Genomic DNA, 24,081 nt, shown 5'->3' on the forward strand with positions numbered 1-24,081 from the left:
CACAGGATGTCCTGATGACCCTGCAGGAGAAGCTGTCCATCAAGAGCATCGAGCATTTCTCCCTCCTGCTGGAACAGAGCGGCGAGGGCTCGAGCGGCAGGACGCTGCTTCTGCACGAGCAGGAAATGCTCACTCAGGTCAGGAGGAGCTGGGCGCCCTCTAAAAACCCCCAAACCTCACGTGTAACGTCCATGCCTGTTCGGCGAGGGTCATCGAATGTGCGTTGTTAGAGCTCACACATTCGTTTTTGCTTTTGTTTTGGCAACAGTAAGATCACATTGCAGTCCATTGAATGGATTTGCATTGATAGCTGCCTTATGAATGAAACGGGGGGGGTGATCACCAGGTGCATTTCACCTGCAGCATTCAAATAAATCGACACTTTGCATTGGAAACAGTAATATGAGCCCAACTGGCACATCACATGAAAATGAGAGCTGCACTGTGAAACGTTGCTGAATCATTACCATCATAGCTTTGTGGGGTTTGGGGTTTTGTTTTTTTTTTTGATAATCAAATAATCAATCAGGGATAACTGACATGCTGACTGAAGACTGATATGCTGTCGGACACTCCCCCTGGCTCTGATTGGTTGTTTTCATTCAGGCATGGGGGGTTCTAATTGAGCGTGTTAGAGTAAATTTGTCAGACCTTTGTGGTAAATTTTGCAGGCCTTTGTTCAAAATTGAAGGTGCTGGAGCTTCACAGAAGTACCTTTCCAGACTAAAGGTTTAAGCCTAAGCCTAAAATAATCATGATTTACTGAGACAGGCTGTCTGGAACATCAATCCATAATGTGATAGTGTAAGCAGTGTAATATGGAGCCACAATTTCCTTTTCCATCCACTAAAGAGTTTTAAGCATGCCTGTCTAAATTAGGCTGAACTGAAGCAAAATTAAATTGTATTAGTACATGTCTACTTTTCTATCAGAACAAATGTGTGTACTCTTCACTTTTCACATGTAATGTAAGTTTATATGTGTACATTTCCAGTTCCACTGAAAGATCCTATAGATTAGCGTGCAGTACCTGCAGTGCAGAGAAATGGTGCATTACTGCACATGAACCTGGGAATGTAAAAACCGCAGTGCTGCACTCCTGAAAGATAAATATTCTCACCAACGTGTGTAGCTTATGCAAAGCACAACTCTTTGCTTGAAGCTTTCACATAAAATAATGGTATTAGTCCTTTCAGGCACAGCAGTAATTAGTGTTGGTAGCTCATGGATTCGTGGAGATACTGTTGAGGAGAGAGGCCTCCTTCCTGAAGGATGCCAGACATTGTTTTCCTAGTGAACCACAGCTTCAAAGGTCTGATCATAAAACTAAGATGGGGATTCAAGTGATTCATTTGCAATTTGGCCGGTGGCTTACCAGTCCACTGCTACCTGTGCAGCAATTAGAAATTCAGCATGAATGACATAGTTATCAGTATAACAGTATGTGTGCTCGTCGGACTCAAACCTGACCTTAGAAAGGCAGGTCAGTCACAAAGGTCAGGAGGGACTGTGATTGCAGACACATAATGGAAATCAATAGCAAACAGCTGCATGTCACCATGTTCAATTCCAGATGAAAGGTTTCTGCAAGCCAGAATTCTTTGCAGACAGCTCTGCATTATAATAGATGCGTTCTGTTACCGTTTACAATGGGCAACGTCATTTTATTTCACAACTGTTAATGTTCTTTAAATAAATAAATGAATCCAAATATGCTCCATGGTTTGGTCTCATAATAATCTTAAATAATTATCAAAATTCCAAAGCTGTGAGTGTCTTAACCACAGCTATATCCACAGATTCTCAGATGTAATCCCAATCCCTGTCATTGCCACACTGCCCATCTGATTATCAGTTGGGACTTTCACAACTCAGATACAAGAGAGATTAACGGAGAATGGCAGGCGGCTGATTGGTATTCAGAAGGTGGCGTGGCCTCCTCGTGCTATTTATCAAGCCCAGCCAAAGCACACGCGAAACCCTCTGAGTTTTAATGAGGGTCTCCAGCATCATCGAGTGGATTGTTTCATATGCGCTGAGCACTGTCAACATTTGATGTGAGAGTCAATATGCAAGCAGAAATGTAAATGAGGTGACCACAGTGTCAGGGAAGACTCCTTATTGAAAGAATAAAGAACATCAGCTGAAATGATCAGATCAAAAACAAAAGCTCTTTCTAGGTAAGGATGGGTTGTATGAATATTAGAAGTGTACGGTATTAGCAGGGTGTGCTTCTGAGAATAAGGTTTGGTGAAATGGTGTTTTCCCAGCTGTAATTGTTTGGCAGTAATTGCTTTTAATTGTAGTTGCAATTGTTTTAAATGTAATTGTTTTAATTGTTTGTCAGTCTGTCCTTTCACCACAAGGCACATTTTCCGATATCTGTTTCTTTGTTATGCAGGTTACGCAGAGGCCGGGGTCTCATAAGATGAAATGCTTTTTCAGAATCAGCTTTGTTCCAAAGGATCCAGTGGACCTTCTCAGAAGGGATGTGGTGGCCTTCGAATACCTCTATGTCCAGGTGAGACAAACAGTACCACTGTGATCCAATAGGGCATTCAGCAGGGAGTTCTTCACTGGCCCAATGTCGACATGTATTACGAATGAAACACACACAACACATTCCCAACTGATTTTACAATCCTCCGAATGCTAAACGATCAACAACAGTGCGACTGATTCAAGCTGACGTTATCATCACGGCATCGGATAACACACAACATTCCCGTAGCCTGTGATTACTGTAGTCTGGTCGGATGACAAACGCAGTCGTGCCCTGGCCTCTCCCTCAGAGCTGCAACGACGTCGTCCTGGAACGTTTCGGCTCGGAGGTGAAGTACGACGCCGCTCTGCACCTCGCCGCCCTGCAGATGTACGTGCTCACACTTGCCACGCGGCCCACGCAGAAGGTCTCGCTCAAGTACATCCAGTGAGTCGTCCACCTCCTGTTCCCCTCCCCTCGGAACCCGTCCCCCCCCCGTCCCACCATATTCCGGCAGGATCGGGAACCGATACGAGTTTTCACGTTTCGCGTCGATTTATGGATTGCGATTAACAATCTATTGTGTTCTGGAAGTTCATCTTTTCATAAATCACACGTACTGAGGCTGCATAGTGCTGGACTGCTTCGTGAAATTTGGAATGTCAGAAAAGTCATATATGATAAGAACCATATTATTTACATACACGAGACATAGCAGACGTTGATTATAGCATGTAGCATACACGTTTAAAAGGTTGGCACGTGTTAGTCCGAATGTGAAGGTGTAAGTCTTCTTACGCGTACTTTGTGCGGTATGCGTATTTCAGTCGTGCGTCTGGCTGCGTGTCTCCGCTGTGCCGCAGGAAGCAGTGGGGTTTGGCGCTGTTCCTGCCTCCGTCAGTGCTCTCCAGCATGAAGGAGAAGAACATCAAGAAAGCCCTGACTCACATCCTGAAAACCAATCAGAACCTGATGCCTCCTGGAAAGAAGGTAGGTCACCCCTCATCGGCCCAAATGCACTGATCCAGGATCGGTTTCTACTGTCCACAACCTCACACTTAATAGTCAAACATAAACAGAAACAGAAACCGGATCAATACCGAAGGATTCTATTAACAAGTTTAGTTTCTCGTCTTCCTCTTGTTTTGATGAGCTTGGCTAGGACTCTGAGAGGTTTGGAGAAACACCAGCAGAGAGACACCTAGTGGTCCAAAGGCAGCACACAGCACCACTTCATTTACTTCCCTACAGCCCCCTAGTCGACAAAGGCGCCTTTATCTTATTTTAAGTAATATGAAAGATTTATGATGTGCACAATGCAACACATGAAATGTATGAAATATACATCAGTGTGTCTTCAAGATGAATTAAATAATGTATGCACATAATACTGTGCTGGTCATATAATCTTTTCTTAATAAAAGAGACCGCCAAAGCAGCAGTATATGGCATCAATATTTAACGTGAAGTCCAGCGGTCACATATTTGAGGAATGTTTATAACATCCTTGTCATTTCTTTTGCAGTTAACCGTTTTGCAAGCAAAGGTTCACTATTTAAAGTACCTTAGTGAACTGAGATTATATGGAGGAGGAGTATTCAAATCTGTCTTACTGGTAAGTGGTAATATTATAGACTTCATGTGGACATTATGTGGAGAAGTCAGTATTAGAAACCTGCATAATCAGCACGGTGCCTTCTTTTTATCTCCGTGTTGCTTTTTTCTCATGAGAAGCAAGGGGAGAAGCAGACAGATGTTACGTTACTGGTAGGACCAAGATATGGTATCAGTCACGTCATCAATGCCAAGACCAATCTGGTGGCTTTACTGGCAGACTTCAGCCATGTAAATCGCATCGAGATTCTCACAGAAGACGAGGTGAACGTGCGGGTGGAGTTACACGTTTTGGATGTCAAGGTATGTGTCCAGAGCCTCATGTAGAGGTGTACGTTGAAGTCGTAGTTTAAAAATGACAATGCGGGTTGCATAAGCATTACGCGAGCATTACACGAGCATTACGCGAGCATTGTTCTGTGTGTTGATTGTGAAGTGTCTTTGGGCTCTGACGAGACATAAAAAGTAAAAACTTAAAACTTAAAAACTTACATGTTACTGATTGCAATTGTTTTCTTTTGAGGTTGACATATACTGTATGATACGTACGATACTGTACGACTTTTAAGTGTTTTCACTCATTCTAAACATGTTTATCCAACAGCCTATTACATTAATAATGGAGTCCAGTGATGCCATGAACCTGGCTTGTCTGACAGCTGGATACTATCGACTTCTTGTGGATTCCAGACGCTCCATCTTCAACATGGTCCACAGTCCTGGAGGACTGGAAGGTGAGACTGTGTCATAGGGGTGCACAATATGGACTAGAATTGCGATGTGCGATAACATTGTTGGATATCCCGATATCGATGTGAACCACGATAAATTAAGATTAAAATACAGAAATGTAGTGTCTCTCTGAACAGCAGCACGTTAATTTGTTTTGTTTTTTACTGTGTAATGAATCCAGAATAATTACAAATATTTTGCAGGTTTATTCAACAATAGATTCAATCTAGGTTTATACTTTCACGAGTGAGCGACTCCGCACACCTCGTTAACCTCCGCGAACGGCGGAAGCGTTTAATCTTGCCGTGTCACATTCTTTGCAGTGTTGTCCGAAACGATATGTATGTTGCTTTGTGTTTCAGGTTTGAAAAGTGCTGGAATTTAGGCTAAAGTATTTGAAAAGGCTTGAAATTGTAACTACTTCGTTTCACAACAAATATCTGTCTGACTGAACAATTCTCTTGTATTACGTTAACATATACGAGCCTCTTGTAATTCCAGGACGAAACATGAGAGAACGTGAAGACGTTAAGATTGGGCGTTTTGAAAATAAATATCCATTAAATAATGTGATAAAAAAGCGAATTATTTCGAATCATTTAGAGTATATGTATAAATATTTTATTCAATAACGTGCTGGGAATTATTGAAATGGACCTTGAAAGTGACATACAAGTGCTTGAATTCCACCTTGTATAGGTGTATGAACCCTGCAAACATGACTGTTCTCATTGCGCCGAGACGCGGCGCGCGCGAACTTTAAATAAATAATAACATTAAATAATGTGATAAAAAAGCGAATTATTTCGAATCATTTAGAGTATATGTATAAATATTTAATTCAATAACGTGCTGGGAATTATTGAAATGGACCTTGAAAGTGACGTACAAGTGCTTGAATTCCACCTTGTATAGGTGTATGAACCCTGCAAACATGACTGTTCTCATTGCGCCGAGACGCGGCGCGCGCGAACTTACAAAATTCGAGAGGTGCACGACCTCGTGAATCGACACACGGGCGAAGCCACCGCGATTACGTTATTTTCGCCTCCCGGACCCTCGCGCCGCATCAAGTGTAAACCAGGCTTAAACCAAATCGCGTGTCTGATGAGCGTGTTCACCCCACTCCAGGGTTGCCAGGTCCTACAAAAGTTTTCCGCACAAAATCTGCGAGTGTAAGTTGTCGGCGGGGTGGGGGTTGCGAGTGTGAAATGGAGACAAATTAAGTATTATATCGCGATCGATTCTTAGTGTTGACTTGTAACTTCCGCAGTAGCCCAACTCAAAAGTAGCCCAAAAAACCGCACCCTGCGGCCCCAGAATTTTTACCCGCGGCTGGATTTTCAAACAAGCCCAATTTGGCGTGAAAACCGCGAACCTGGCAACTCTGCCTCACTCTGCCTCTTGCCTACTTACGTCACGTGATCATAGTCTGCAGCGCGAATAGCTCCCTCTATTGCTGGACGAGGATAACGCAATTTGAGTTTGCTGTTATTCAAGGAGTTATCGTGGCTCTTTCGATGTGTTTATCGTGAAACTTCACATCGCGATAACGATAAAAATACGATTAATCGTGCAGCCCTACTGTGTCAGATTGTTGACCTGCATTCGATCAAACGTTGTACATGAGGCTGTAATGCTTTTTTCTGTCCACTTCAGGTCAGGATCATAGAGAAGTCGTCTGGCCGTACAGCACCTCTCTGGGTACCTGTGAAGGTCTGGACCTTCAAGCCAGCATGGGTTCATCTTATCAGACTGAATCTTACCAGACTGAATCTTATCAGACTGAATCAGATTGTCCGCAGGCTGGAGATGAAAGAACAAGCTCTCCTTGTGCCTCAAACGCCCCGATGCCCCGGTATCCAGTCCAAAGTGGAGAAAGGTCACCAGCTAGGAGCAGAAGCCCCACACCTCCACCTCTTCCACCCACAAGGCTTCGACCGCAGGACTCTCCCAGGAGTGCAAAGGTGTCATTCATATTCGGAGATCCGCCTTTACACAGCATAAGCCCTCAGAACCTCGGCTATCAGCTCCTCATGGACGAGAGTCCCGACACGATAGACAGTCCTGCTTTCACACACAGCAGCGACGGAAGTTTCAGGACTCCTGACGGCGCGCCGTTCGATATCCGGCCGCACGTCATCTACAGCAACATCGGCGAGGGGGAAATCTTCGACGGCGCTGAAGGCATCGAGGAGCCTCTCCTACGTGACCTATGCTACTCCGAGACCCCCGACGACGTGGAGGACGAGGACGAAGCCAGCTGCGAAGAAGACATGGCGGCGACGCCCGGGGACGCGGAGGCGGGGCCGCCCACCACCGAAGCCATGTTCCTTACTCTCTCTGGCTCCAGCGACGACATCATAGACCTGACCTCCCTACCGCCCCCCGAGGGAGACGAGGACGAGGACGAAAATGACGCGGATCTTCACTCCCTCAACATGGCCATCGCCGCACCCCCACCCGGCTTCCGGGACAGCTCGGACGAGGAAGGCACGGAGGGCAAAAACAGGCAGCAGGGCTCCTATGAGAACGACACCATTCCCGTCTCCCTGATTGACGCTGTACCCACAGGTGGAGAGGGCAGCGGGGTCGCAAACCTGAACCATGCTGTTGTTGACACGCTGCAAGCACTAGAAGCACTTGCTGAATCTGAGGGGACCACTCACACACAGTCTGGCAACAGCGCAGGTCCTTATGTTATAAACGAATTTTAAAAATCTGCATGTGCTCTTTATTTATTTAGCATTACTTTAACCAGAGTGGTCAGAGAAATTTAACCCGAGATAAAAATCTCGTGTCTATGTGAGCCGTGGCCAGAGTGGTAGCACACACAACAACTAATAGACCATTGTAATGAAAGGACGAAAGGGGCACTTGTCAAGAACAAATATAGTAATCCAAACCAAGCAGTTATTTTACAATCAAGCAAAGAGTGAATAACTTCAATTTCAGTGTTTTTGCAACTCATTAGGAGTCTGAATCTTCTATTTCCCTGATGTTTTTGTAGTCATTTCCATCTCATATTTGTAAATATGCAGTCAATTACGTGTTGGGGAATGATTGTTGATATAATAGGTCAAATCCACGTGGAGCAGGCAGCACTGAGTATGATTAACAATACCAGTGAGGCTGAGAATGGCCTTAACAATGCCAGTGAGGCTGGGTATGGCCTTAACAATGCCAATGAGGCTGGGTATGGCCTTAATAATGCCAATGAGGCTGGGTATGGCCCTAACAATGCCAGTGAGGCTGGGTATGGCCTTAACAATGCCAATGAGGCTGGGTATGGCCTTAATAATGCCAATGAGGCTGGGTATGGCCCTAACAATGCCAGTGAGGCTGGGTATGGCCTTAACAATGCCAATGAGGCTGGGTATGGCCTTAATAATGCCAGTGAGGCTGGGTATGGCCCTAACAATGCCAATGAGGCTGGGTATGGCCTTAACAATGCCAGTGAGGCTGGGTATGGCCTTAACAATGCCAGTGAGGCTGAGTATGGCCTTAACAATGTCAGTGAGGCTGGGTGCTGCCCTAATAATGCCAGTGAGGCTGGGTATGGCCCTAACAATGTCAGTGAAGCTGGGTGCTGCCCTAATAATGCCAGTGAGGCTGGGTATGGCCTTAACAATGCCAGTGAGGCTGGGTATGGCCTTAACAATGTCAGTGAGGCTGGGTGCTGCCCTAACAATGCCAGTGAGGCTGGGTATGGCCTTAACAATGCCAGTGAGGCTGAGTATGGCCTTAACAATGTCAGTGAGGCTGGGTATGGCCTTAACAATGCCAGTGAGGCTGGGTATGGCCTTAACAATGCCAGTGAGGCTGGGTATGGCCCTAACAATGCCAGTGAGGCTGGGTGCTTGGACACTAGACCTCACTGTTGGGCATCTTGGAGTTGTGGTGGGCGTAATCCAGTGAAAGACTGACAAAAGGAGGAGCCAATCGGATGAGCCTTGAGAAGAGCCCGTGATGCTGTGGTTGCTGGAATGAAGACTCAACAGGGCCCTACGTGATTGATATTTTTACATCTTATCTTGTGAATACATTTCATTTTCAGTTGTTCTTTTAAATTAATGTATAATAGTAAATTAACAATTTAGGGGATTCACTAAAGTACTTTATGCAATCCATAAAGTATTCTGATATACAAATTATACTTATGCTAGTCCAGGAGAACTAGACCACACCAGCCCTGTGAGGACGGGGCACAATAAAAAAATCACAGAAAAAATGAGTAAAATCTAAACATAGAACTCAGAGTTCAGGAACTGAGCAAGTCATTTGATGTCATTTACTGTAATGGTCCATTCTGATGTAGTTACTTTTCATTTCAACTACAATTTGACAAAGGCTACAGGAGGCACAGGAAGTGACATAATTGTGTTATACCCCTGAAAAATGTAATAAAAAACTTATTTTTCTCTTTTTGTGGCATTCAGGTAATGGCATATCAAGAGCTTTCAGTCCAGAGTCCTCGTCAGATTCAGGAAATGAGACCAATTCCTCAGAGATGACAGAGAGTTCAGAACAGGTTGCAGCTAGCAGGCTCTCTGAGAACTCCATGCAGCTTCTTGTGGCCACCACAGAGGGTTATCAGCCCCTTAATGAGGAGAAGACAGAATTCCCCATCGCCCCTTACACTAGAGGGCCCATTCCGAAACCACCACGCACTGCCTCGCGCCCCAAAGAGGCAGAGTCAACATCTGCAACAGTGCCTTCAACGCAAAATCTAAAATCTTCTTCTCACAACCTAGAGATGGAGCCGGAAAGGATGGAGAACAAGTCCTTGAGGACTTACTTGGTCAAAGCTCACTCAAGCACGCTTTTGAACGCTGGCAAACAACTCAGAGCACCAGCAACTGGGGGGAAACGTCAGAAGAAAGTTGCAGAACACCCCGAGAAGTACAACACCTTCAGTGGAAGAGAAAGCAATAGAATGAGTCTGTTTGATGTCGAACGGACGTCTTTCTGCGAAAGGGTTCGAGGACGACAGCCTCCGCTTGAAGGTGCGTCTGTGACGAGTCAGGGTGCAGGGCCTCTTGGCCCAGGAGAGAGTTTAGCAGGTGGTAACAGTGGCCTGCAGACTAGACAAGGAGAGCAGCAGTGTAACGCTGGCCTTCTCTCCGCAACAACGACGCCTCCAGATCCCGCACACACTGAACTCCGCAGGCAGGAGCAGCAAGTCCGTCCACCACTGCGACAGGGCGTGGCGCGCCTGTGCGAGTACCACCTGGCCAAACGGATCTCAACTCTGCAGAGGGCATCTCCGGGTTCCCTGCAAAGTCCTCAGCGCTCCTGTCCGGATGCCGTTTGCAGCAGAGCGGGCAGCACCTGCGTGGGCCCAGGGGACTCGATACTCCGCGCTCCTGACCTCCCGCAACCTCTCTCTGAACCCACCACTTCCCTGTCGCTCTCGTCCAGAGAAACCCCTCACGGTGAACCTGCCCTCCTGAAGAAGATGCTTCCCAACGCACTTCCCCCCGGGTCAGAGCCGTCCCTCAGCGGCCGGCCGTCGAAAATCAAAGAAACCACAGGTACAGCTCAGAGGAGCAACCTTCTCGGTGATCTGCATGCAAACCACAGCAGCGTTAGAAGCCTTAACACAAAGCAGGACACTGAAGTTTACAGGCAGTTGATAAACTATTTAACAGTTAGCCAGATGCACCAGGGGAACAAGCTACATAAGACAGGAGTTGGGAGTGGATACAAGGACAGCAGAAGGCATGTCACAAATAATCCACTCCTTTTAGACATCGTTAGACATAAAGGCAACGTTGCTGCTAGATGTCCCTGCATGCCTTCCTCTCCCTCGGTCGTCCTCAACCCAAGCCTAGTGTGGCCCTCTCTAGAAGTGAACAAAAGCCCTCAGATCTACCACTCGGCCACTTTGCCTGCTAAATTGAAGAGGAGTCCTGACTTGCATGCTCAGAGACCCGCCAGCAGTCCTGAAATGAGGCCCAACCTTTCCGAAAGGAGAAGTTCGCTCTCTGGCCCAGAGGGCGAGTTAGAGCCCAGCCGTGACTCCAGCCGGTTCCTGTCTCTGAACAGGAATGGCATCGGAGGCGTACCCCGCGTCGGCACAGATGTCTGGCTCGGGTCACGCTGCGGGACGGAGCTTTTCGTCCAACAGACGCCTAATGATTGTCTTTGTCTCTCTAACACCCCTAGTGTAGCTCGAACAGAACAACCAGGAATGCTGTCAGGAGGAGGAGGAGACCCGTCTGCTGTTTTACCGAGGCACGTCAGAACCTGTGCAAGCCCCACACCTCCACCGCCACCAGCCCCACCCCCGTCACAGCCAACATCGCCTCCTCCGCCTCAGTCGAATATTTCAGTGAACACCAGCCAGAGTGTCCCAGCACAAAACCTGCCTCTCCCTCTCAAACAGAACCACACGATCGCTCAAGTGTCCCATCCGTCTGACTCCAACAGCAGCAGTCTGAGACGGAGCAGAGAGCTCCGACGAAGTTCCAACAGTCTACCCACCAACTCTGGGAGTGTTGAAGCAACGTTTGAGAAAGCAAGAGCCACGTCGATGGGCAGAATCCAGCAGGGGAATATCCAAGCCTCGGAGCCACAGCTGCAGAGAAGACCTACCAAGATGAGGCTGTCGAAAAGCTTCTCGCAAGGCTCCATGGCTTCCCATAGCAGTTGTTGGTCTATAAGCAGTAAAGACAGCAGAGGAGCCTGTGCCGTCGTCCCAAAGGACACTAAGCAGCCGAAGGCCTCGCAGAAGCTGGAGACCAGTACCTGGAGCTGCAATGGTCCATTCAGCTCCTGCTTCTTCAAGAGGAAAAACCAGACTGAGGAGGACGATGGAGACATAGAGGGCTTAAGGAGACGAGACTTGGATGAGGCAGGACTCTCCCAGGATGGCACCTACCCTGCTCTAGAAACAACCGAAGAACATCTGTATGGGGAGGTCCTGACCAACATGACCTTCAGGGACAGACTGGCCCGTGTCGGTGCTCTGAAAGACCGCACGTACGTGTTTCCCGCCGACTTCTCCGATGTTCGGAGGGACGCGGGCGAGCTGATAGCCCTGGTGCGAGCCAGCGTTGGCCATCACGGCCACCGAGGAGGCTCACCGATGCAGGCGCAGGAGTTGACTCGGTACAAGCAGCTGCTGGCCACGGATTCCAAGGAACTGGGCCGGGCGTGCCAGAGGGTGGCCCAGGCCCACGGCGGCCCGGAGGAGATGCTGCTGGCCGTCGCATGCAGCTTCCGGGTGCTCTGCTGTGTGTCTGAGGTCTGTATGTGCCTGCTGCGTGGCCTGGGCACATCGGGGGCTCAAGAGCAGCGGGAGGTCATTGCCAAGATCGATGAGGTTGTCGTGAACTATATCTGCCTGCTCCGTGCCGCAGAGGCAGCCTCGGGAAGCGCCCCGGGGGACCAGAGTGTCAAGGCGCTCGCACGCCACTCCAGCTCCATGTCAGCGATCGCCAACACACTTACTCGCTCTCTTAAAACACTGCTCAGCAAGTAGATCTCATCCTGTAGCCCCCCCCCCCCCACACCACCACCACCCCCTCACAAACCAGGCTGTTATTTGCTAAGCCATAAATGGACATCTGAGTTGATTGAAGACTCTAAAATTATTTACTGTAATAAATATTCCTGTGGTGTGCATATTTATTTTATATGTAAAAATGTATATACATCTACCTTTTAAATATACACAAATCTATAGAACTTTTAAAGGAGCTTTAGAAAATTATTCCTCATACACCTAATTATGTTAAATTGGTGTCCGGTCACAAGTTGCAGTTTAAAATATTTATTAAAGAGTAATGCTCATTATTTAAAATGGCTTCACACTGTACTTACCTGTAGGGTTTTTTTAATTGATGAAAATACATTGCACCAAAATATTATACTTATTTAATGTTTTCCAAAGAACTTTTAATGTCTTTCAAATATAATGAACAATTTTAATTATTCTTTTTCTTTATTCTGTTTCTATATTTTTAACGTCATAGTTATGTTTCATTTATTGAAGATGTTTCGCAAATACCAACTCCCATTATGTATCCACTTAATTACTATTTTTCCGCAATCTGCAGAAACCAATAAAGTGTAGCAACATCAGTGATCTTATTTATGTTTTTGACTCATTGATTGATTACATGATTATGTGGACACTGTGCCACTCACCCATGTTTGGAAAAAGAAAGAACAGCAGTTTTTGTTGTTTGTGTGGTGGTGGGTGGTGGGGGGGGTGGAGTATAGATGGGATGATAGTACTAAGACCTAGCAGCTTTTTATACACATGGGAGTATGATTGTTAAGTTCAGTTTAGGGAACTGGAAACACATCTTATTACCAGATGAGAGCTGACTGGAATGGGACATGTTTAAGAAAGGCTCTTTAGTTTGGATATGGATGAGACTATACTAATCTTCTGAGAGAAATAAAACTGATTTGACTGAATCTACATACATCATTCTCTGAAGAAATAAGGCTTTTGTTGGAATGCAGTTGGCAAGAATTTAAGAACAAATCAAAGACAAAATTTAAGAATGTATTTTAAGAACTGATGTGACTGAATACTGTGGACATTCAATATCACGAATGATGTTTATAACTAATAAAACAGGAACATTTTGACACTAACATCACTGCTGTACAAATTATATTAACTGATGTGCCAGACTACTTAGCTGTGTAATATTTAACTGCCCTTCTACATTCATCCAACCATAAGCCAATAAGACACAAGCACTTCCGCTTTCTCTTTTATTGTTTTTTCTTTTTTTGGCGAAGGACTCTTATCATTTCCTCTTTGCCTGGTTCCTTCGCTCCCATGTTGTAGGATGCAGAGTTTCTGCTTTAAACTACTTTAATTTGCTCGTCTCCTCGCATCGGAGCAAAACATTTGATTCACGGCACGTGTTTCTCCGGTTCCGTCCTCGCCTCCGCTCATCCGTCCGTCGGGCCTCCACCATGCCGAACATCGTGCTCTTCAGCGGGAGCTCCCACCACGACCTGTCGCAGAAAGTGGCCGACCGCCTGGGACTGGACTTGGGCAAAGTGATCACAAAGAAGTTCAGCAACCAAGAGACTTGGTGAGTTCGGGACGTGGAGTGGGCTCACGGCGCCTTAAAAACTCACTCCGAACCCCCTTGAATGGACACGAGACTCCGTAGTTTAGCTACTAACGTGTGTGGTGGTTAAGCAGCTCTACCGAAATGTTCCGGAAACCCACATGTGTTTACAGCCAGGCCAGCACAGCCGTCCTGCACCTACTTGAGGGCGGTTTTGGGTTCGTATGCTCACCAAACGTGATATCTTAGGGTAGTAGGACATCTATATTTAAAATGCAAGTACATTGCATTTGCATTGTGGACACTGCGCGTTTGCCTTGACCGCATGTTTACCATATTTAATATAAATTGTTAACCCAAAATATGCACACACTGGATGTAATCATTGGCTGGAAACGTGGAACATTTTTGGCATTAAGTTGTTTTACGCTGTTTAAATAGTATTGTGCAATGTTTGGTGTCATTTCCTAACCACGGGTTATCTTGAGTGCGCTTTGCTTATTCGAAAGCTGCTAAGGTAGCCAATGTAAGACTGACCTACTTTAAAAACGCCAATTCCTCTGTGTGAAGCAATAACGAGGTCGTGTAGATTCCTGACTCTTTATCGCACATGTTTCACATCTCTGCATAGCCATTCATTAAAATGGGTGCATGTGAACTGAGTTCATTGATTGTTGTTTTTGTTTATGACAGAAAACAGCACAGTTACAGTTAAATGGATGTTTTATGAATCAATGTGATTTTACAGATATGAATTATGGTCCATTGTGATATTAATATTTCACACACCATAACTGTGTGTGAGCCCTTCATGTAACAGATTGACCTGCATCATAGACCAAAATAGTTTATTTATTGAATCATGTGAAAGGCGTCACCAAAACACTCACCTACAAACATTAATCAGGATGCTCACTGCCAAGAATAAAAATGGTTAGAATGTTTTGGAGTTCGTTTGCATAATTGCATCCATTTGCCCTCTCAAAGGCCAACACTGCAAAAATATACCAAACGACGGACTGCTCTGATATTTTAGCCCAATCCCCAGCCATCTGGCCTGTGTTTCTGACATCTGCTTAATTTGTTTAGCCTGGCCACACTGCAGAATTCAGCGCAGGCCCTGATATCTCCTGCCGCAGCTTGAATGACTCGTCTGGTTTTGAAGTGCAGCGTAATACAGTCGGTGCCCGTTCAGAGTACTTGCAGTCGCGTGCCTTGGAATAGACGAGATGCACTGCCAAGCAGAATATTAAGAACTAAACAGCTTTATTGAATATTATAGGTATCGTTATCTGTTATCGATTTTATTTCCCAGTATCAGGGGAATTTGAGGTATTTTAGGGTTTTAAAGGTCCGTTTGCAAAAGAAAAGAGCGTGTGGTGCGATATTGGTCGTGACGGTGTGAGCACGGCTGGCGGTGACCCCTGCCGCGGTTCTCCTCCCCCCAGCGTGGAGATCGGCGAGAGCGTGCGCGGGGAGGACGTGTACATCGTGCAGAGCGGCTGCGGCGAGATCAACGACAACCTCATGGAGCTGCTCATCATGATCAACGCCTGCAAGATCGCCTCGGCGTCCCGCGTCACCGCCGTCATCCCCTGCTTCCCCTACGCACGTCAGGACAAGAAGGACAAGGTGCGCACGTCCTCACGGGGTCGATCTGCAGCTTTAGAGTCATATATACGTATATATACACACATACTATTGGCAAAAGTATTCGCTCACCTTCCTTGACTCACATATGAGCTTAAGTGAGGTCCCATTCCTAATCCATAGGGTTCAATATGACGTTGGTCCACCCTTTGCAGATAGAACTGCTTCAACTCTTCTGGGAAGGCTGTCCACAAGGTTTAGGAGTGTGTTTGTGGGGATTTTTGACCATTCTTCCAGAAGCGCATTTGTATGGTTACATACTGATGTTGGACGAAAAGGTTTCCGCGCTAATTTCATCCCAAAGGTGTTCTATCGGGTTGAGGTCAGGACTCTGTGCAGGCCAGTCAAGTTCATCCACACCAGACTCAGCCATCCATGTCTTTATGGACCCTGCTTTGTGCACTGGTGCACAGTCTTGTTGAAAGAGGAAGGGGCCAACTCAAAACTGCTCTCACAAAGTTGCGAGCATGGAATTGTCCAAAATGTCTTGGTATGCTGAAGCATTCAGAGTTCCTTTCGCTGGAACTAAGGGGTCAAGCCCAGCTCCTGAAAAACAACCTCACACCATAATACCCCTCCACCAAACTTTACACTTGGCACACTGCAGTCAGACAAGTACCGTTCTCCTGGCAACTGCCAAACCCAGACTCGTCCATCAGATTGCCAGATGGAGAAGCGCGATTCACCATTACAGAGAACACACCTACACTGCTCTAGAGTCCAGTGGCGGCATGCTTTACGAAGTGAAATAAAATGAACCTTTATTGTCATTGAATTTGAACATTGCGCAACAAAATTGATTTTATTTACATCACTGCATCCGATGCTTTGCATTGCACTTGGTGACGTATGGCTTGGATGCAGCTGCTCAGAGATCAAACAGAGGTCCTTCATTATCTGTGCAAGCAAGCAAAGTGCTTGACCTGTCTTAAACCTCTGTCCGAAACATCCTATATATAATATTTATATACAGTCTTATGTACATACACAGAACTCTCAATTCGCAAAAGTTCTTGGGCAACTAAGTAAAGTTTTAAACCTTCTAGAAGGGCCTGTAACTCACAGCAACCCCACCCTCCCCGCCAGCAGCAACCTGCCGTCACCCCTCCCCCTGCCCAGGTCACCCTGGTCACCACGTCGTTCCTCCTCAAGAAGGAGGATCTCCGCAGATGTTGGAATTTTATCTGCTGTTATCTGTCGTCAGTCCCAGATGTAGCAACCTGTGGGTGTAATTGATCCTCGTTCACCTTCGGGCCATGCTGAGGGGCTTGTTAGCCTTTGTACACAGCAGGTTTGGTGGGGTCTCGTGTTGAGCACCAGTAGTCGTGTCTGTCCACACTGTCCAGTGTGAATGCAGTCATGAACTTCATTTCTTTTCTGCAGTTCACCATATTTGTTATTAAAAGACGTTTTATGCTTGTTGAAATGGAGCGTCCTCTGACCTTGGGTTTTGGCGGTCAGAATGCATCGGCGCTAGACCTGGGCCTCGTCCAGAGTGGAGGTCAGAGTTCGGGCTAATGGGGCCTTTCCCTCTGGAGGATCCATTCCTAGTTCAGCACCCCTAGTACAGGCGACCTACCCCGCTGTTGAAGGACACCTTTGGCTTAGTTAGGCAACGTGACATCTTGCTAAGGCATAACTGACGTCCAGGTGCTCCCTGTATTTTGAACAAGGGCAACGTTTGCACCAATCACCGACACACACGTTTGCACACAAAAAAATGCTTCTGTGTGTTGGATATGTATTTGAGCCTCCAAGTATTACAAATATTCACAGAGCTACTGCAGGCGCAAATGCTGTGCAATTATTTTAAATACGGCGCACTGAAGGTGAATGAAAAGAATGTTCCCTGTCCAGAGTCGAGCGCCCATTTCTGCCAAGCTGGTTGCGAACATGCTGTCGGTGGCTGGAGCAGACCACATAATCACCATGGACCTCCACGCCTCACAGATTCAGGTAAGACCACAAACGGGCTTCGTTGTTTCTTCATTCAGGTCTCATTGTTCGGGAGCCGGGCCTGGCTGGCCACCAGTCACTCGTTGTCTGGCCATTGCTAGCGTTGTGCATGGTGCGTACTGTTCGTGTGTATGTGGGGCAGTCTGGTGGAAATATGACACGAAGTCAGTGAGGCCTGTCTGTGTGCCCAGCCAAGGGCCTATTAACCGTCCTCTCATTGGTCGCCGTGTTCTCCGCCCACCCCTTCCAGGGTTTTTTCGACATCGCTGTGGACAACTTGTACGCGGAACCCGCAGTGCTCCAGTGGATCCGAGAGAACATTCCGGAGTGGAAAAACTGTATTATCGTGTCGCCGGACGCAGGTGGTGCCAAGAGGTAGTTTATGCATTTAAGTGTTTATTTAATATTTCATATAATGGTTAAGGGCCGGTGGTTAAGCACTTGAGGCAGACTCATCTTTGACCAAGAGTGATGGCACTGTGGGGCCCTCTGAAGCTCACCTCTCCCAGAGCTAATCAGCAAAAGTGTCCGTGTCAAAGTTGTGTGTGTGGTGCGCTGAGGAAGCGGAATAGCATTAGTGTGAGTGATGTCAAACACGTGTGGCTACTGGACAGGTCTGCGAACACACCCTGAGCTGCATAGCTCAACGGCTAGTGCTTCTGTGAACGCTTTGTGGTGTTTTGTTATTTTATGTAAGACTTAACCCTAGAAATGTATGGCTTTTTTAGGTCTTGTCCTTTATCTCAAGATCACATAACATAATGGCATTATATTTACAGCTATTTTGTGCACATCACTTATGTTACTTACTGAAAATCTATAAGTAAAAACTATCTATAATAATGTGGAAAATGATATGGTTATGAAATGGAATGAAAATGAAATGGTTATATGCCTAAGTTTCAGAGTTTGTTTACAAACACAAGGTGACATTTGTTTAGAAAACCATTTCTGTGTCAATTTTTGCATTCAAAAATTTAAGTGCAAACTATATCTACAAAATACCAAAAATCTATGCAAATACCAAAAGATCTCAAGGTTTTCCTTTCTTTGAGGCAAACTAAACACATTAAATATTGAGGTGAAAAAATATATAAAAAATCTATTCAAATTAAAAGTAATAGTAAACTTTCCAGTGAACAGTTCCAGTGCTAATGTGAGAGAGGTCATGTTCGATCACCCGAAAAATAAACACTAGGAAATATATTGAGTTCTCAGAACAACACGTTTGTCTGATAGCCAGCAGACTCCATGTGACGTAACGGACGTAACCACAGAGTCTCTTATTGGTGCAGTGCACACGTGAAACGTGTCGGTACATGGTGCAGTTAGTGACCGATTTCCTCTGGACGTCAAGGAGATGCATCACCATTGCTATCGGGGTTTCAGCTGATCAAGAGGTTTCAGAAATAACACTGTCATTGCATTCTTCCAAGCTAGATAATTCTGATTGGGAAGGTGGGGGTGGGTTTCTCCTGTTTATGAAAGTACTTGCTTCAGTGAAATGAAGGGGCAACAGATTAATCTCACAAAATGCTATTAATCAGATTAATCCAATTGATTATCACGCTTCATTGTTTCACCTGTTGACCAGGTACACAAGGCTGAATGACTAAATTCAGTATTCAGCAGTTCAGCAGTACTCTGCAGTTCCCCTCCCCTGTTGACTTCTTCAAGCAGCCTTGATCATTAGCACTTGGTCACTCACGAGGTTCTGCCTCCTCAGGGTGACGTCCATCGCCGACCGCCTCAACGTGGAGTTCGCGCTCATTCACAAGGAGCGCAAGAAAGCCAATGAGGTTGACCGCATGGTTCTGGTGGGTGACGTGAAGGACCGCGTGGCCATCCTCGTGGACGACATGGCCGACACGTGTGGCACCATCTGCCACGCAGCCGATAAGTAAGTGCTCTGGAGGGCTAGGGACCGCCGAACCCGACACGGAATCAGACCTGCTCAGGAAATGGGTTACAAGTAATATTACAGTGGACAGAGTTGATTGGTAGAGCCTCATCACATGTTCCTGATGCTGTGTGCTGTGCTAGATGAAGCTTGGACACTTGGATTTGAAAGTAATAACACACTGACCTTCCTCGTTTGGGCACAAGCCTTTTGTTGGGATTACAAACATGGCTGTTGTGTTTTGGAAGTTGCTGGAGGCTCCAGGTTGGCCCCGCCCACTGAGGCTGAGTGTGCTCTTTAGATTCACCAGAACAGCCTGGATCTTCCTACCATGCAGCATGTTTTTACAACTACTTAAAAAAATAATTTTTATTTTATACTATCTAACTCAGGGATGTCAAAGTCAAATACACCGAGGGCCGAAAAAACAAATTTGCTACAAGCCGAGGGCCGGACTGGTTCAATGTTTATTAAAACATATTAAAATGATTGCACATAGCCTATTGAACCAAGGCCTAACACAGTGTATATTATTTTATTATGCTTAAATGAATAAAGCAATATTTTCTTATGGATCTGTCAGTAATTTCAAGTGAAAATATTTTTCAACAAGCAAACATGAATAAAGTAATAAAGGTTTGAAAAGTGCTGGAATTTAAGCTAGTTACAATTTCAAGTACTTGAAAATGCTTGAAATTGTAACTACTTCGTTTCACAACAAATAACTATCTGACTAAACAGTTCTCTTGTATCTTGTAATTCCAGGACGAAACATGAGAACGTGAAGACGTTAATATTGGGCGTTTTGAAAATGAACAACCATTAAGTAATGTGAATAAAAAGCGAATCATTTCGAATATATGTATAAATATTTAACTTAATTAAGTTTAACGTGATGGGAAATATTGAAATGGACCTTGAAAGTGACGTACAAGTGCTTTAATTCCACCTTATAAAGATGTATGAACCCTGCAAACATGACTGTTCATTGCGCTGAGGCGCGGCGCGCGCAAAGTACAAAATTCGAGAGATGCATGACCTCGCGAATCGACAGCGCGCGAGACGCTCGCGCACGAGCTGAGCCACTGCGAATACGTTTTTCGCCGCGCTGACCCTCGCTGCTTGTGCGCGCTGCAGTGACTTTGCAGGCTACCGTTGCATTGTGGGGAATGTAGTGTTTGTGCGTGCAAAACACCAGCGGGTGGCTGTGGCCTGCGGGCCAGTTCTAATAGTAATTAAATATCATCCAGGGGGCCATAGATAATCAATTCGCAGGCCGGATCTGGCCCGCGGGCCTTGACTTTGACATATGTGGTCTAACTGATTGTTAAAGGGTAATGCATGTATTCCTACGTGTGGGGAGATACTGGCACGGCTGTCTCCTCGTTCTTTATCTTCTGCCAAATGCTGTGATTACAAGTCTTTTCTTCATAATGCACTACTCGGGTAGTTATGAAATATGATGATTACATGTCATTTGGGGAAGTAGAGGGAAGATGGTTGTTACATAAGCTTCATTTCAGTGTCTGGGCTTGTGCTGTCAGGTTGATCTCTGCTGGAGCGATTAAGGTGTACGCCATCCTCACCCATGGCATCTTCTCTGGTCCTGCCATCTCGCGCATTAACGGCGCCCCCTTCGAGGCCGTGGTCGTCACCAACACCATCCCTCAAGAGGAAAAGATGAAACAGTGTCCCAAAATTCAGGTAATCCTAAACCATGTTCCCATCTCTGCTGTGGTTGAGTGTAAAGTCATCGCTATGGTTTCATATGTACCCCAGTTTATCAGCTATCTGTTAACATTATTGCTTGTAATGGTACAGGTTACCTCAGTGGTTACCTTGGTGGTTAGCTTGGTGATACTAATACTTATTTTTACTCTGTCGAAGTAGTGTATGATAACTGACTGCACTGAAATTTCAGTGCAGGTCACATGTAGTTGAAGAACAAACTGGCCTTTGCCACCAACAGTGTCTCTAAATCTGGTGAAAGGTCTCATGTGATTCCATAATGCCTAACGTTGCAGTTTCAGCTTGCGTTGCCAGTATGGTTCAGCGTCGATCTAACCTGCATGCTGTCTGTTCTAGGTTATTGACATCTCGATGATCTTGGCAGAGGCCATTCGGAGAACCCACAACGGCGAGTCAGTCTCGTACCTTTTCAGCCATGTGCCCATGTAAAAATGGGGCAAGAAGAAGAGTGACTGGACCTCCTTCCTCAGCCATCAGCCATTCCAGTAGCATTCCTCAGTGGACATTAAATGTGTCAGTCAGTGATGGTAGCCAATAGCAAGCATCTGGGTCTTGCACATCAATTTCATCATTCAATACTCAAACCAAACTGCTTTTCTGGACAATATGCAAGTGTATTTATGTAGTGGAATTTTTTTTTTGTACTGCCCCATTGCCATTTCATTTTTGTTTGACGCTGTTTTACATCTGGCTTCTGACCAAAGAGCTTGTCCCCAATTACACCTCCATTTTGTACTTGGTACTTATTTTTTACTATTGGGTCGCCATAAAAAAAAACATTCCATTACTGTCCTCTTTTCTCTCCCTGTGTGTCCGTGTGGAGGGCACATTTGGCAGTCAAGTATGCCAGTTGTTTGTTTTGCCAGGTTACAAGATGAGAAGATATGGACATATCTTTATGCTATTGAGCTCGGACAGGATTAAGAACTCCGGTATGGATGAAACCACTCAGTCAGTGAAGATATGGATTTTAAATGCAAGTCTTAACTGTTGTTTATTAAGAAAAATATCTATATATTTGGGCTGTATCAAAATGGTTCATAGACCATGGTTCAGATGTAACATTGAAAGGTCTCACTCAACTGTAAATGTTTTTGTTCCTGGTTTGTGGATTGCATGCATTCCATTTCGTTGCATTCAATTTTTTGAGAATATGAAATGTAGCCTTACAGATTTTTAATGTAACTAACAGCTCGCAGACTGCTCATTTCAACGACTCCCTTTCCCCCCCCCCCCCCCCCCCCCCATCATGAGCCTGGTCAGCACTAACTATTTTATTCCACACTATGTTAGAACCTGAATTCTGTCACTGTTGCATCATGTACAACTGTTTCATAGCAGCCCTTTATGCTGTTGAAGATGGTGGTTTTAGATTTCAGACCTTCGCCAAACCATATCAAATCCCTGTCGGCAAAGGTGCTCAGTCCTTTAGAAGGCATCTTTACCAAGTGTAACGCACCCTCCTTTGGTCGTAGTAGCTAAATTCTGAGGCTTCTTGACAACCTGATACATAGAACCATTCAAAGAGATTTTAAAAGCTGTCCTCTGATCACCATGAAAGGACAGCCTCTGCCAGCAAGAATGAAATGTGGGTCAGAGTGGACATTATGGCGTGGGGGGGTGCCTGGCATCCAGAGGCCAGGTGGAAGTGAGAGCTTCTGCATTTCCTGGATTCATTTCTGCCAGTACAAGACTCCCGTTAGCAAAAGTGTGATTGGAGGACCACCTCGGGTGCAAAACTCTCCGCATCGTTTGTGGGATGAGGTGACTTGGTTTTACTTCCTTGTCTACGTTAATGCCTCATGTCACGCTGAAAATAAAAGTATTCAAACAAAAAAATTGATGTTTTTTTGGCTTCGATGTAGGAATTTATTATAATAAGTTTTAGAAATTTGATAGCATTGTTTTTTGCTATGCATACTGCATTACTTTAATTATGAGATACCTAGAATGCTACTAAGAATTCATTAAAGTTTAGTTTAAATGATAGAATAAAATAATTATTGGGGGCAAAAGATGAAATTTGAAAGTGATTACAAATCTGCCTACACAAAGTTGCACACCATTTGCAGGCTGGTCATAAATAAAGTGTCAGTATTGGGATATCTGAATATTTAACCCCAATATAATGAAATGTGAAATGTTTAGTCTCTGAATTAGTTGAGTTGCCTGAACAACAAATGGCATCTAATATTTTCTGTATAAAACTCAGACTTTGCTTTGTCATTCAGACCACAGATATAAGAACAAAACAGTTACTCAAGCTTGGTGTGTAGTGTTCAGTAGAACTGATGATAAATATAAGAATATGGATATAAACTAACATACTCAGAGTAATAATTAAGAAATATGAGAAAATACAATATAATTAACTAGAAAATAAGAATTATTGCATATAAGGCTACCATGACAAAAACTCTGGGCAGTGGTCACATCTAGTTACATACCCGAGCCTTTGAGGTGAGCCTGATCTCTTGACTAAACAGACATCACACTGCCTTCTCCTTTGTGGATCAGATGCCTGTGCTTCACACCTTCCATGTGGTTCATCCACCCTGCATTCAAGATCACACCCATACCCCCTCACAAAGGGGTTCACACTGGGTTAGGTGAAGGGTCCTTTGACCATGGGCACACTCCTGATGGTCTCACAATACCATCCCACTTCTGATACCATTTTTGGAGAAGACCAAGGGCTTTTCATGTGACAAACATGTGCTCTGACCGCCAGTTCAATGAGACTTATGAGAATGAGAACATATATTTACATACCTGAATGATGGATTGTGTCAATTATTATTTATTTTACTTTTCGTAATTTGTTTTTGTATTATTTTATTTGTAATGTGCTTGCCCGGCAAATGCAAACGTTTGTTCCAAAAACAGAATAACAAAATATTTATGTATTTATGTTCGTCGACCACAAGTGGGAGTAACACTCTTTCTATTCTGTC

At 45.2% G+C, this 24,081-nt stretch overlaps 2 protein-coding genes and 1 long non-coding RNA gene across 4 annotated transcripts in view; 2 read left to right on the plus strand and 1 right to left on the minus strand.

Annotated features, from left to right (window-relative positions):
* Nucleotides 1-12,902, plus strand: part of LOC143484307 (FERM and PDZ domain-containing protein 4-like) — a 35,659-nt gene extending 22,757 nt beyond the window's left edge. The window contains exons 8-16 of one of the 2 annotated variants that reach the window (XM_076982974.1): nucleotides 6-137; nucleotides 2,402-2,521; nucleotides 2,793-2,929; nucleotides 3,310-3,472; nucleotides 4,008-4,097; nucleotides 4,217-4,399; nucleotides 4,701-4,830; nucleotides 6,488-7,519; nucleotides 9,268-12,902. In XM_076982974.1, the coding sequence (XP_076839089.1) occupies nucleotides 6-137; nucleotides 2,402-2,521; nucleotides 2,793-2,929; nucleotides 3,310-3,472; nucleotides 4,008-4,097; nucleotides 4,217-4,399; nucleotides 4,701-4,830; nucleotides 6,488-7,519; nucleotides 9,268-12,314 (5,034 nt within the window). In that variant the 3' untranslated portion in view covers nucleotides 12,315-12,902. The remainder of the gene's footprint in view (nucleotides 1-5; nucleotides 138-2,401; nucleotides 2,522-2,792; nucleotides 2,930-3,309; nucleotides 3,473-4,007; nucleotides 4,098-4,216; nucleotides 4,400-4,700; nucleotides 4,831-6,487; nucleotides 7,520-9,267) is intronic. The other variant, XM_076982975.1, reaches the window with a different exon arrangement.
* Nucleotides 12,903-13,588: 686 nt separating this feature from the next.
* On the plus strand, nucleotides 13,589-22,881 carry LOC143484660 (ribose-phosphate pyrophosphokinase 2). Its single transcript, XM_076983511.1, has 7 exons — nucleotides 13,589-13,893; nucleotides 15,321-15,504; nucleotides 17,380-17,478; nucleotides 17,729-17,853; nucleotides 19,205-19,378; nucleotides 20,923-21,082; nucleotides 21,464-22,881. Exons 1-7 carry the CDS (start codon nucleotides 13,772-13,774, stop codon nucleotides 21,554-21,556), a joined length of 957 nt encoding a protein of 318 aa, XP_076839626.1. The 5' UTR covers nucleotides 13,589-13,771; the 3' UTR covers nucleotides 21,557-22,881.
* On the minus strand, nucleotides 21,779-24,080 carry LOC143484661 (uncharacterized). The gene is made up of 2 exons (XR_013122679.1): nucleotides 23,575-24,080; nucleotides 21,779-22,937 (listed from the first exon to the last, which is right to left on the minus strand). It is a non-coding gene; the product is annotated as an uncharacterized LOC143484661 (long non-coding RNA).
* Between the last annotated feature and the right edge of the window lies 1 nt (nucleotide 24,081).

This window comes from Brachyhypopomus gauderio, chromosome 20, assembly GCF_052324685.1.
Source record: "Brachyhypopomus gauderio isolate BG-103 chromosome 20, BGAUD_0.2, whole genome shotgun sequence".
In the NCBI taxonomy this organism is placed as follows: Eukaryota; Metazoa; Chordata; class Actinopteri; order Gymnotiformes; family Hypopomidae; genus Brachyhypopomus; species Brachyhypopomus gauderio.